Source organism: Choristoneura fumiferana, chromosome 28 (assembly GCF_025370935.1).
Source record: "Choristoneura fumiferana chromosome 28, NRCan_CFum_1, whole genome shotgun sequence".
NCBI lineage: Eukaryota > Metazoa > Arthropoda > Insecta > Lepidoptera > Tortricidae > Choristoneura > Choristoneura fumiferana.
This window is the reverse complement of record NC_133499.1, coordinates 9,079,755-9,090,621: the sequence shown is the minus strand read 5'-3', so window position 1 is coordinate 9,090,621 and position 10,867 is coordinate 9,079,755. Positions and strand designations below refer to the sequence as shown.

The following is a 10,867-nucleotide window of genomic DNA, read 5'->3' as shown; positions in this document are numbered from 1 at the left end:
GGGGTACTTTGGCCCTGGAGGGTAACTTTGGGCCATGGGATTAACTCGGTCCTGGTTTTATTATTGCTTTGAGAATATGGCTCTTTGCAATGTGGTTGATGTTTTTAAAAAGCTTTTATTTAGCTTGCAATGTTTAATGTATGTATCTATGTATGTGCTAGTGAAATCTTTGCGATTTGTTATGGAACATAGCATGCTCAAAGACAATCCACTTTTCATAAATTTTACCACTTATTTTTAAATTTTATGTGACAGATAAATGTAATGGCGCTGTCTCTGACAAAACAAACGCAGTAGACATAACAAATATCTGTCAATGAGTGGTGGCCCTTAATGTCCTAAATGTTATGTGATTCCAGGTGGTTTGCCCAGTATGCGCTTCAATGCCTGGTGGGGAACCAAATTTTGTGACAGATGACTTTGCCGGTCATCTAACCCTCGAACATCGAACGGGACCTAGAGATCTCATCTCATTTTTGATATCCTTTTTAATAGCTTTAATATAGATTTTTCTCAGCTACGTTTTTCGGCACCCTTTTCCGAGAACTACAGCCGTGCGAAGCCGGGACACGTCGCTAATATATTATGTATCGTGTGTGTGTGTGTGTGTGTGTGTGTAACCTTCCTTAAAAATATCTCACTGATGGCAAAGATCCGTTGCAAAGATTAAAAGATTTAAGCGTACACACAAACAGGCCGACGGCGGGAAGTGACCTTATTTTACATCATATAAAGATAATACTAGTTAAGTTAAATAGCATAACGTATACGTAACGTATGTAATTTCCTTAACCGCTGTGCACGACGAGCCGAGCGGCATCAGGCACGGCGGCGTGCGCCGCATGCCGCACTCGGGCCGCGGCGTCAGTCGCGCGCGCCGGACCAACATGCACTTCAGGTGAGCCCGCCGCGCCCAACACCAGTCAGGTGGACTAATTAAAAAAACAAAGTTCAACAGTCGGGACCCATTACTGGCTACTTTAGAGCCGGTCATGCATGATTTTAAGTGGGTCCCGACCATTGAACTTTAAGTCACTTAACAGAGTTATACCACCTGCGCACCGCACGCTGTATATCGACTGAGTTAGCGACCAATGAAACTGAGGCTTAAATTGGATGACAATGCCAATAAAATGTGCAGCCGGGTAGTTCTACGAGCGCTTCAAGAGTAAGGTGCTATTGTAGCTGGGGAGATATTGTATCTGAGCCGTCTGATGACGACGCCATGTTCTTCTCGGCCATTTTACGTTGTGTTCGCCAGAAGACTGTCTTCACACAACACACTTGAACATGGCGTCGTAAGGACGCCATCAGACGGCTCAGATACAATATCCCCCCAGTTACAATAGCCCCGGGTCACCTTATAGGCGACAGGAAACTGATAGCGGTTGAAACGCTCGTAGAACTACCCAGTCAACAAAAAAAGTTTGTTTTTTACTTACAACGTGTGTGATTGATTCCAGCACATCGGGCGGTCTGTCGTCGCTGTCGCCGTCGTCGCGCGACGCGGTCGTGGACCCGATCGCGGAGCTGCTCTCGCAGCTGTCGGGCGTGCGGCGCGGCGCACGCCCAGCCCGCAGCTGCAGCCCTCAACAGGCCACGGTGAGCAGCAGCGTGTATACGACCGCGGAGTGCTCTCGCAGCTGCACGCTGGCTACAGATGCAGCTGCAGCTGGAACGGCAACAGGCCACGGTGAGTCATCATCATCATCGCGGCGTGTATACGACCGCGGAGTGCTCTCGCAGCTGTCGGGCGTGCGGCGCGGCGCCGGCCAGCCCGGCACGCCCTCGCAGCTGCAGCAGCTACAGATGCAGCTGCAGCTGGAACGGCAACAGGCCACGGTGAGTCATCATCATCATCGCGGCGTGTATACGACCGCGGAGTGCTCTCGCAGCTGTCGGGCGTGCGGCGCGGCGCCGGCCAGCCCGGCACGCCCTCGCAGCTGCAGCAGCTACAGATGCAGCTGCAGCTGGAACGGCAACAGGCCACGGTGAGTCATCATCATCATCGCGGCGTGTATACGACCGCGGAGTGCTCTCGCAGCTGTCGGGCGTGCGGCGCGGCGCCGGCCAGCCCGGCACGCCCTCGCAGCTGCAGCAGCTACAGATGCAGCTGCAGCTGGAACGGCAACAGGCCACGGTGAGTAAAAAATTAATATTTTAAATAAATTTTCTCTTGCTATTAATATTATCATCATCACAGAGTGCTCTCGCAGTATGAAAAATAAAAGGTACCTAGTAAGTGAATTTTCATTGTTGCTTTTTCATCTCGTAATCGAAGTGAAAAGCAGAGTGTAAAACTCGAGCATTAAACTCATTTTCCCTTCGATGTCTATCCACCCTCGCTGTATCGGCTCGTGTGGCTATATGAACATTTCGGGTAAAATGGCTTGTTTTATGCTCTTGTTGTACAATCAAGTATTATATGTGCAGGCAGCGCGGCAGCAGCTGGAGCGGCTCCCGCGGCGGCCGGCGGCGGCCAGCAGCGCGGCGCCGCCCGCGCCGCAGCCCGCCGCCGCGCCGCCGCCCATGCCCGATGCGCCCGACTCCATGTACCTGCTCTCCGGCTTCCTAGGTAACACAACAAACTACACTGACATACCAAGCGCAGAAAGTATCCATACTAATATTATATGCGAAAGTTGGTGTATTTGTATGTTTGCCCGTCCTTTTTTTGTATTTTTGGCATAGAGATAGTTTATGGGCCAGACATAGGCTACTTTTTATCCCGGAAAAATGCACAGTTCCCGAGGGAACAGCGCGCGATAGAGGCAAAAGCTAATAACATAAATGATATATACGATCACGTTGAAACCAATTTTAGTTTTTATTAAGTTTTATCGCTGTCTGTGTGTCTGTTTTCTTTCATATTCCTTTAACATACGATTTGGAAAATAAGGAGGGGAGGGGGGACAATTTTAGCGATTTTCCGACCGATCATTTCCGAAAATATTCACTTAATAAAAAAAAATTGACCTTTGAAACATCTGTCGTTGTTATTTTGTTTTTCTTTTTTTTTCAGTTTCTGTTACATGTACGGAGGACTTACGTCACCCGTAAATTAATTTTTCACACCTCTCCTTCAGAAAAGTAACTTTTCCTCCCTGACGAGAGGGAGCAAAGTGCAACTTTTCTGTTCAAGGTTTTTCTAAGGATTTTATTGCAAATGCAATTTTTTGAAGTTGATAATCGTAAAGCAACGCCTTTGTCTATGCTGGTTGTTCTTTAATAATACCTATTTAGTTTTTTAATCAAGTTTCTTTATGCTCGGTGTGAAAAGTTGTATGAGCCAATCGGGAGCAAAATTATTTTCATCTTGGGCGTTAACACTTGAATCCCTCATTACGCTCAGGATTCTACTTTAGAATCCCTCGCTGCGATCAGGATTATATTGTAGAATCCTTCGCTACATTCTGGATTCAATGTACGCCCTCGCCGTAAATACACCATTTTGCTCCCTTGTGACAGAAATAACTATTTCATCTCTAGGGTGGAAAGTATTTTTTTTTTTTTAATTTTTCGATTAGCCACGGAGTCGAAGATAATTGAGTTACGTCAATGACACTTTTTTTTTTCACATTTCGGCATGGCCATCTAGATGCACGTCGTGACCAAGGAGCTTGTATACTCACAACACTGGAGGTTGAACGCCGATCATATTCCATCTTTTTCTTTAGTTAGGTTAAGAAAGACATGGATGTCATTCGTGAAATGTGAAAGAAAGAGATGGAATGTATAAATAAGTAATAAAGGTCAAACTTCTTCGTTCGGCGTTCAACCTCCAGTTTTGTAGATAATAGGTATATAAACTCCTTGGTCGTGACCAACTCTATTTTTATTTTATACTCGGCCGAGGCAAGTGGCCAGGTCGAAAAGGTACCGTTTGAGGTTGGATACAAATAAATTCAATTTACTGAATGCTGAAATTCAATTTAATGATATTTTAATTTGTTTGTACTATTTTACTTTCCTCACAGTCGAAATGAAAAGTAGTGTGTCTAACTCGGGTGAAATTACCCATTTCCCCTCGAACTATTGGCGCTCTCACTTCCTTCGAGCGCCAAAAATATCTCAGGTGAAATGGGTCACTTTCCACCGTTGGTTATCAATCTACTGTTAGTTAACAGTCAAACTAAGTAATAACCATCACAAAGCACCTATACTACATTATTTCATCAATATACGTCTTGTAGCTATGTGATGCCGTCTCTATTTGCTTTTTTTTTTTCGAATAGACAGAGACGGCATCACATTTAACCGTCAGTTAAGACTAAAAAATGGGGGGTGAAACAGCTCCATAGAGTAAAATGCGTGTGACATACGGACGGTACGGACGGACGAAAAAACGGTGTAGGACGCAGACCGTTGCGTGTGCGAGTGGTCAACATCAACATATTGATCTGTTCAGGAGCGTCGATCCCCCCGTGCCCGGTGGAGGCGGAGTCGCGCGCGGCGCTGCTGCGCGGGCTGCTGCTGGCGTCGCTGGGGCCGGCGCCGCCGCCGCCGCGCGCGCCCGCGCCGCGCCCGCCCCCCGCGCCGCTGCCGCAGCTGGCGCCGCCGCCGCCCGCGCCCGCGCCCGCGCCCGCCGTCGCGCGCACCAAGCCGCAGCCCCGCACTAAGGTCAGTACCTTCCTTACTACCTCAAGGTCCTTAATATATGAAAGAGCCCTATTTAACTTCTTGACTGTCACACTACGAATGAAGTGACGGGATTTTATACGCCACAGAAAAACCAGCGATAAATCAACTTGATTTTTAATTACATTCCAGAAGGATAATTTCGAGTTGAATGTTGGCATGTATAGATGTATAGATTGGCTGTCACGACTGAATGACTGTGGCAGTCAAGAGGTTAAAGAAAAACACTTTCACTTGCGCTTTGTTTTTATTTAATCTTTCACGAATACATCGATTTGAAAGGCAGGATACTCCTATCTTTACTCAGCGAAGTCAGTACTGAGTAATAATTGGATCGTGTTGTGTTGTTGTTAGGAGGCGGCGGCGCGCGCGCACGCGGCGGCGCGGCAGCTGCCGGAGGGCAGGTAGGAGACGGCGCGCGCCCCGCCGCCCCCGCCGCCCCCGCGCCGCGCGCGCGCCGCGACCCCCGCGACCCCCGCGACCCCGCGACCACCGCGCCGCGACCACCGGCCCCGCCGCCGCACGCGCCCTGTATAGACATCGGTAGATGAAACTATTTAATGTTTATTCGTTAGATCATACGGTAGTCTATATTATATAATTTATCACGAGCCGCGGCCGGACCTCACGTTGTACATACGCCGTCGCGCCGCCCGCGCCCGCGCCCGGTCGCGGTCGGACCGCTGAAGTTCGACTCGTCTCGTTGTTTTCGCTAACACTTATTAGTGGACGCTTATGTTTGTTTTGTTGGCTTTCGAAATGTAAGTGTGGTTTCCTTTATTGTAGAGATAATAGCTATGGAATGTTTTAATCTATTTACATACATAAATTAAAATAATGATCGTCAAATAGGCCGTTGCGTTAATAATTAAAATAATGTGCGGGAGGAGCGAGTGCAGACTGATATGTTACGTTCTGTCCGCGGCCGCGGCCATTGACAATGACCAACACGAGATTCGTCAAGTGATAGTTCATCGATTTTTTGCAGTTTGAATTTTAGTGTTGATAATATTAATATAAAGTATTTATAGATGTGTAATGCGCCTCAGTCTGGTAGTTTATTTATGAAAGCTGGCTCCTCCCCATACCTTGTAAAGTTATAACACACTCGTCGTGGACTGGTAAAGAGCTACTCACCCACAATTTTTTCACTAGCTACTCAAAAGAATGTGCTTATTAGTTTGATTATTATACTCCAACATTACAAAATGTTTGTATGTACCCTAATTAAATTCTATAATATTATAAAATGATTTTTATTTATACATATGTTATTCCTGGGGAAATAGTTCGCAACAAAGTTTTATTTACTAAGTTACAAATTCGTGATTTTGTATGACCATGTGTGAGTTTTTTTATCATGTCACTGGTAAACTTCAAATGTAGTTTCGGAAAACTGAGGTGCGAGCCCGGATTTGAACCCACTATCCTTTGCTATGCTTATTTATTTATAGACATTAATAATAGGAAATAAGAATAAAAGAGCTGCAGTTCCTCGGTTAAGACGTCGACTGTCGAAAAATAGTAGATTGATAGCCAAACCATTATGTAAATTATAATGTGATGATGTATTTCACGAATTAATAAACTAAACAAAACAAGGGTGGAAAGTGACCCATTTCACCCGAGATATTTCTGGCACTCGAAGGAATTGATAGCGCCGATTGTTCGAGGGGAAATGGGTAATTTCACCCGAGTTAGACACTACTTTACATTTCGACTAGGCAACTGTGAGGAAAGTAAAATACTACAAAAAAAATTGTTTTTACTTATATCCAACCTCCAACGGTAGCTTTTCGACTAGTCACTTGCCACGGCAGACTATAAAAAAAAAACGAGTTGGTCACGACCAAGGAGCTTATACAAAACTGGAGGTTGAACGCCGAACGAAGAAGTTTGACCTTTAATTTACATTATTATTATTATTTTAAATTACATTTGAAATTTACCACGAGCTTTGCGGTGAAGGAACACATCGTGAGGAAACCTGCACAAACCTGCGAAGCAATTCAATGGTGCGTGTGAAGTTCCCAATCCGCACTGGGCCCGCGTGGGAACTACGGCCCAAGCCCTCTTGTTCTGAGAGGAGGCCTGTGCCCAGCAGTGGGACGTATATAGGCTGGAATGATGATGATGACTTATATCCAACCTCCAACGGTAGCTTTTCGACTGGCCACTTGCCACGGCCGACTATAAAAAAAAACGAGTTGGTCACGACCAAGGAGCTTATACAAAACTGGAGGTTGAACGCCGAACGAAGAAGTTTGACCTTTATTACTTATTTATATATTCCATCTCTTTCTTTCATATTTTACGAATGAATTCCATCTCTTTATTAACCTAACTAAAGAAAGAGATGGAATATGTTCGTGACGTAATAAAGAGCAAATTTCTTGTTTAAAACGGATGTTCGGCGTTCAACCTCCAGTGTTGTATATAAGGTCTTTGGTCACATGCATCTACATGGCCATGCCGAAACGAATTGTGTCACTGACGTAACTCGTAATCTTTGACTCCGTGGCTAATCGAAAAATTAAAAAAAAAATACTTTTCACCCTTATTTAGTAAAATCCCTGCATATTCCTCACCTCACATTCTTACATGGTATTCATGGTACAGCCCAGCTGTTATTTTCACGACATTAAAGTTAGTCCAAAAAACAAGGTCGATACGTAAAAAATGCAAAAGTTACAGAAATTTTATAAACTGGTAACATTATACTCATAAAGTTGTCAGTCAGTTGGCTTAAAGGTCTAGTAACCAGGCCATAAAATTCCAATAAAAAAAAAAAGTTGTCAGTCAGCACGCAAGCAAATCCCTCGTGACGTGAATAGAATACCTCCCTCCCATTCCGTCACATCCTAATCTAAACCTAATAAATAGCAGTTGAATCCATATATATATTACATATATACTATCGCTTGGCTTCAGGCTAGTAAGCCTGTATTGTATTGTTGTTAATGATCTACTTTTGTTTAACACAATAAATTACATTTTAATTCTGGCGTTTTAGTAGCAAAAAGTTAATACGTTGTTAATAATAAATGCAAATCATTAAAAAAAACCATGGCCAGTGAAGAACACAAAGTCTTGGCAAACATAATTAAAGACGTTCATGCTGCTCTCAGGCAATCGTCTTTAGAAATTGGTGCTGAAGAAGCATGGCTGATGCATTGCAGTGATAAGAATAAGCTAATAACATACGCAGAGTCTATGCACAAATTAGCAACCACTCATTGGGAAGAAAACTGTGTGAATAGTGACAGTACAGCAATATCGAGAATTAAGTGGTCAGTAGACTTGTGTTACGCCTACTTTAATGAGAAGTTATATCTCACTTATAAAAAAAGAGAATTGGATATTGCAGACAAAATCAATGTTAAGTTAACTACAGAAGAGGATTTTTCAAATCCTCTTAAACTTATTGATGTGGGGAGCTGCTACAATCCGTTCAAAATATATGATTTTGATGTATTAGCTATAGATTTATGCCCAGCAAACCCATCTGTGTTAGAATGTGACTTCTTAAATGTACTATGTGGAAATTCTATAATCCAAACAAATAATAAAATAGTACAGTTATCATGTAGTCATTTTGATATTGCAACATTTTGTTTTCTTTTGGAATATATACCTAGTTCACCACTCAGGATAAAAGCATGTGAAAATGCTTACACTATTTTAAAACCTGGTGGCTTACTGATCATCATCACTCCAGACTCTAAGCACATTGGTGCCAATTGTAAACTAATGAAAAACTGGAGATATACTTTGGCATGTATTGGTTTTTCTAGAATAAAGTATGAAAAGTTTAAGCACATGCATTGTATGGCATTTAGAAAGTGTTTGAGCAAGGACATAGCTGTGCGATGGGCCACCATTCACAAGGAGTCTTACATGGACTTTGCAGTACACATCCCGCAAGACTTCAATAGAGCAACAGACAACACTACAACTTCTACAATAGTGACTGCATCAACTGAACATTTTAATGAATTGCCATTCAGCGACCTGGACTGAAAAAATGTCTTAATTATTATTTTATCAGTGTGAATTAAAGTCATCTTAAAATAACTATGTATTTATTGAATTTTTTTTCACTTAGGTATAGGTGCAATGGATTTATTGGCTGCATTGGCCAAAGTTATCTTAATATATACAGTCAAATCACTTATCCTACACTAAAGTTACTTAACAGTACCAAACTTAGCCTTACGTTTCTCAATTCTCTCCTTCAGTTCTATGTCAGTCATTATTTTGGAAACAGATTGACCAAATCTTTCAGCCCTTTGTTTAAGTTTGTCCACATTTTCGCTAAGTGTGCCTGTGGCTATGATGGTAGTTTTGGTGCCAGTGTTCTGACCAAACCTTTGCTTTCTGGCTTCTTTTCTCTCATCATCCGACACTTTCACAGGAAGTCCAAACCTTTTTGCCCGCAATTCTAATCTGGTTTTAGCATCAAGATCTGCAGTTATTTTGATTTTGTTGTCAGAAGGAGGAATGATCTCCTCTGGTTTGCTTGGTACAGTTTCTGCTTCAGGTTTAGGTGCAGGTGTAATAGAAATTGCTCTATTCAGAACAATTTTCTTATTTCCCGTTTCTTTGTTTTCTCCTTTTTCTTTTGTATCCGCAGTGATTTTTCTCTTGAGTGTTCGCATTGGCTTAGCGTCACCGGCAGGCTTCGGCGGCGGCTGGTCGGCAAGCGCTAGTTCCTCCGTCAGCGTGTCCACAGCTGAGTCATCAAGTATGTCGTTTTGACTTTTATCATCGTCGTCTTCCAGCTTCTCGTCATCTTCTAACACACCATCAGAATCGATTTCATCGGAATCCAAGTTAATATCCCCGTGATCGTCTTGAGCCATAGCAGCTTGAAGTCTTGTCACAAGTTCAGCTTTGTCACCGGTGTGAGAAAGACCACGTGATTTCAGTTCTTTCCGCAAATCGACTACCTTCATCTTACTAACGTCTAATACTGTAGAATCAGCCATGGTTTTAATTTTCAAGCTTAACTTATGAGGAAAATTATGGTAACGACTGACGTGCGTGCCGTTGGGCTTGCTATATGCCAAAGCTATATGCTTACGATACTAGCCAGCCTTACAACAAATAAAGCCCTGGCAACTCTGATCTGTTAGATTCAATCTATTTTTGAGACGATTTAAACATGCCCTCGAATAACATGACTTCGGACCGGACTTCGCTTGTCTTTGTCTTGTCAGTTTTGTTTGGCAGGACAGGCAGTGCGAAAAATATTGTTTTTTTAAATGGACGGATAAATTTATTTCTTTTCAGCGTGTTATTTGATTTGTACACAGAAGAACGAACCCATGTTATGTACAAAAACAATAATAACACTTTATTAGAATTAAAACCCATTATTGAGTGGTAACTTCAGTGATTATCCTTTGAGTGGATATAAATAGTTAGTAACAGAAATATTAGTCCGTGATTAAAACTGCCGTGTTCCGTGTTACTTAGCTTATATTTAAACGAAACATGGAACTATGGGACGTAGATCCTGATGCGGTTGTAGACGAGTTGATACGGAAATATGATAATACTTCTATGCCTTTGCCCGATTTGGAATGTCAGCCTCATCTCCTTATTTCAAAGGTTATTTTTGGTTTTCTTTGGCTATCGCAAACAAAAATGTATACAGCATATTTTTAAACGTAATGTCGTGTCTTGTTTAGGTCAGAAAACACTACATGGAATATATTATAAGGTTGTTATCTGTAAATTATGAAAATAACCAGAAGTTGCTCAATAAGAACATATATCTACCCAGTGCTATATGGAGATGTGCGAAAAATATAGAAACATCAGCAGCACAGGCATGCATGGTGGTGCAACTGTACAGGCAGAATATTCAGAATGTGGTCAGTATCGGGATTATCTATTTATAAAATAAATAAAAAAATCAAATAGGTTCACAAAAGACGAAGTTTTGAGGAAACAAACAAAAAAATACGACTGAATTGATAACCTACTATTTTTGAAGTTGTTTAAAAATTAAAAAAATCTCAATAAATTACAAAAATTGTTAAGAACTTACCATGGATGTTGTTAAATTATTCTTCATTCATTCATCTTTTCCCTAGGTTAGGTATAAATTTAAAGCTGCTTTCTCATTTTAATGAGAGTCTAAAACATACAGAACAAGAAAACAATGCTGAATGAATGTAAACTAAAATAACTGAATTATATTTTTTTTATTATATAAGTATTA

The 10,867-nt window shown here is 42.2% G+C and overlaps 3 protein-coding genes across 3 annotated transcripts; 2 read left to right on the top strand and 1 right to left on the bottom strand.

Annotated features, from left to right (window-relative positions):
* Positions 1 to 76: 76 nt before the first annotated feature.
* LOC141443773 (E3 ubiquitin-protein ligase Kcmf1-like) lies at positions 77 to 5,888 on the top strand. Its single transcript, XM_074109123.1, has 8 exons — positions 77 to 94; positions 360 to 479; positions 804 to 898; positions 1,464 to 1,565; positions 1,773 to 1,842; positions 2,434 to 2,575; positions 4,409 to 4,620; positions 4,993 to 5,888. Exons 1-8 carry the CDS (start codon positions 77 to 79, stop codon positions 5,044 to 5,046), a joined length of 813 nt encoding a protein of 270 aa, XP_073965224.1. The 3' UTR covers positions 5,047 to 5,888.
* Positions 5,889 to 7,375: 1,487 nt separating this feature from the next.
* On the top strand, positions 7,376 to 8,712 carry LOC141443666 (S-adenosylmethionine sensor upstream of mTORC1-like). The gene has a single exon (XM_074109005.1). The coding sequence runs from the start codon at positions 7,705 to 7,707 to the stop codon at positions 8,656 to 8,658; it is 954 nt and encodes a 317-aa protein (XP_073965106.1). The 5' UTR covers positions 7,376 to 7,704; the 3' UTR covers positions 8,659 to 8,712.
* LOC141443667 (SAP domain-containing ribonucleoprotein-like) lies at positions 8,704 to 9,729 on the bottom strand. Its single transcript, XM_074109006.1, has one exon. It carries the CDS (start codon positions 9,624 to 9,626, stop codon positions 8,826 to 8,828), a length of 801 nt encoding a protein of 266 aa, XP_073965107.1. The 5' UTR covers positions 9,627 to 9,729; the 3' UTR covers positions 8,704 to 8,825.
* Between the last annotated feature and the right edge of the window lie 1,138 nt (positions 9,730 to 10,867).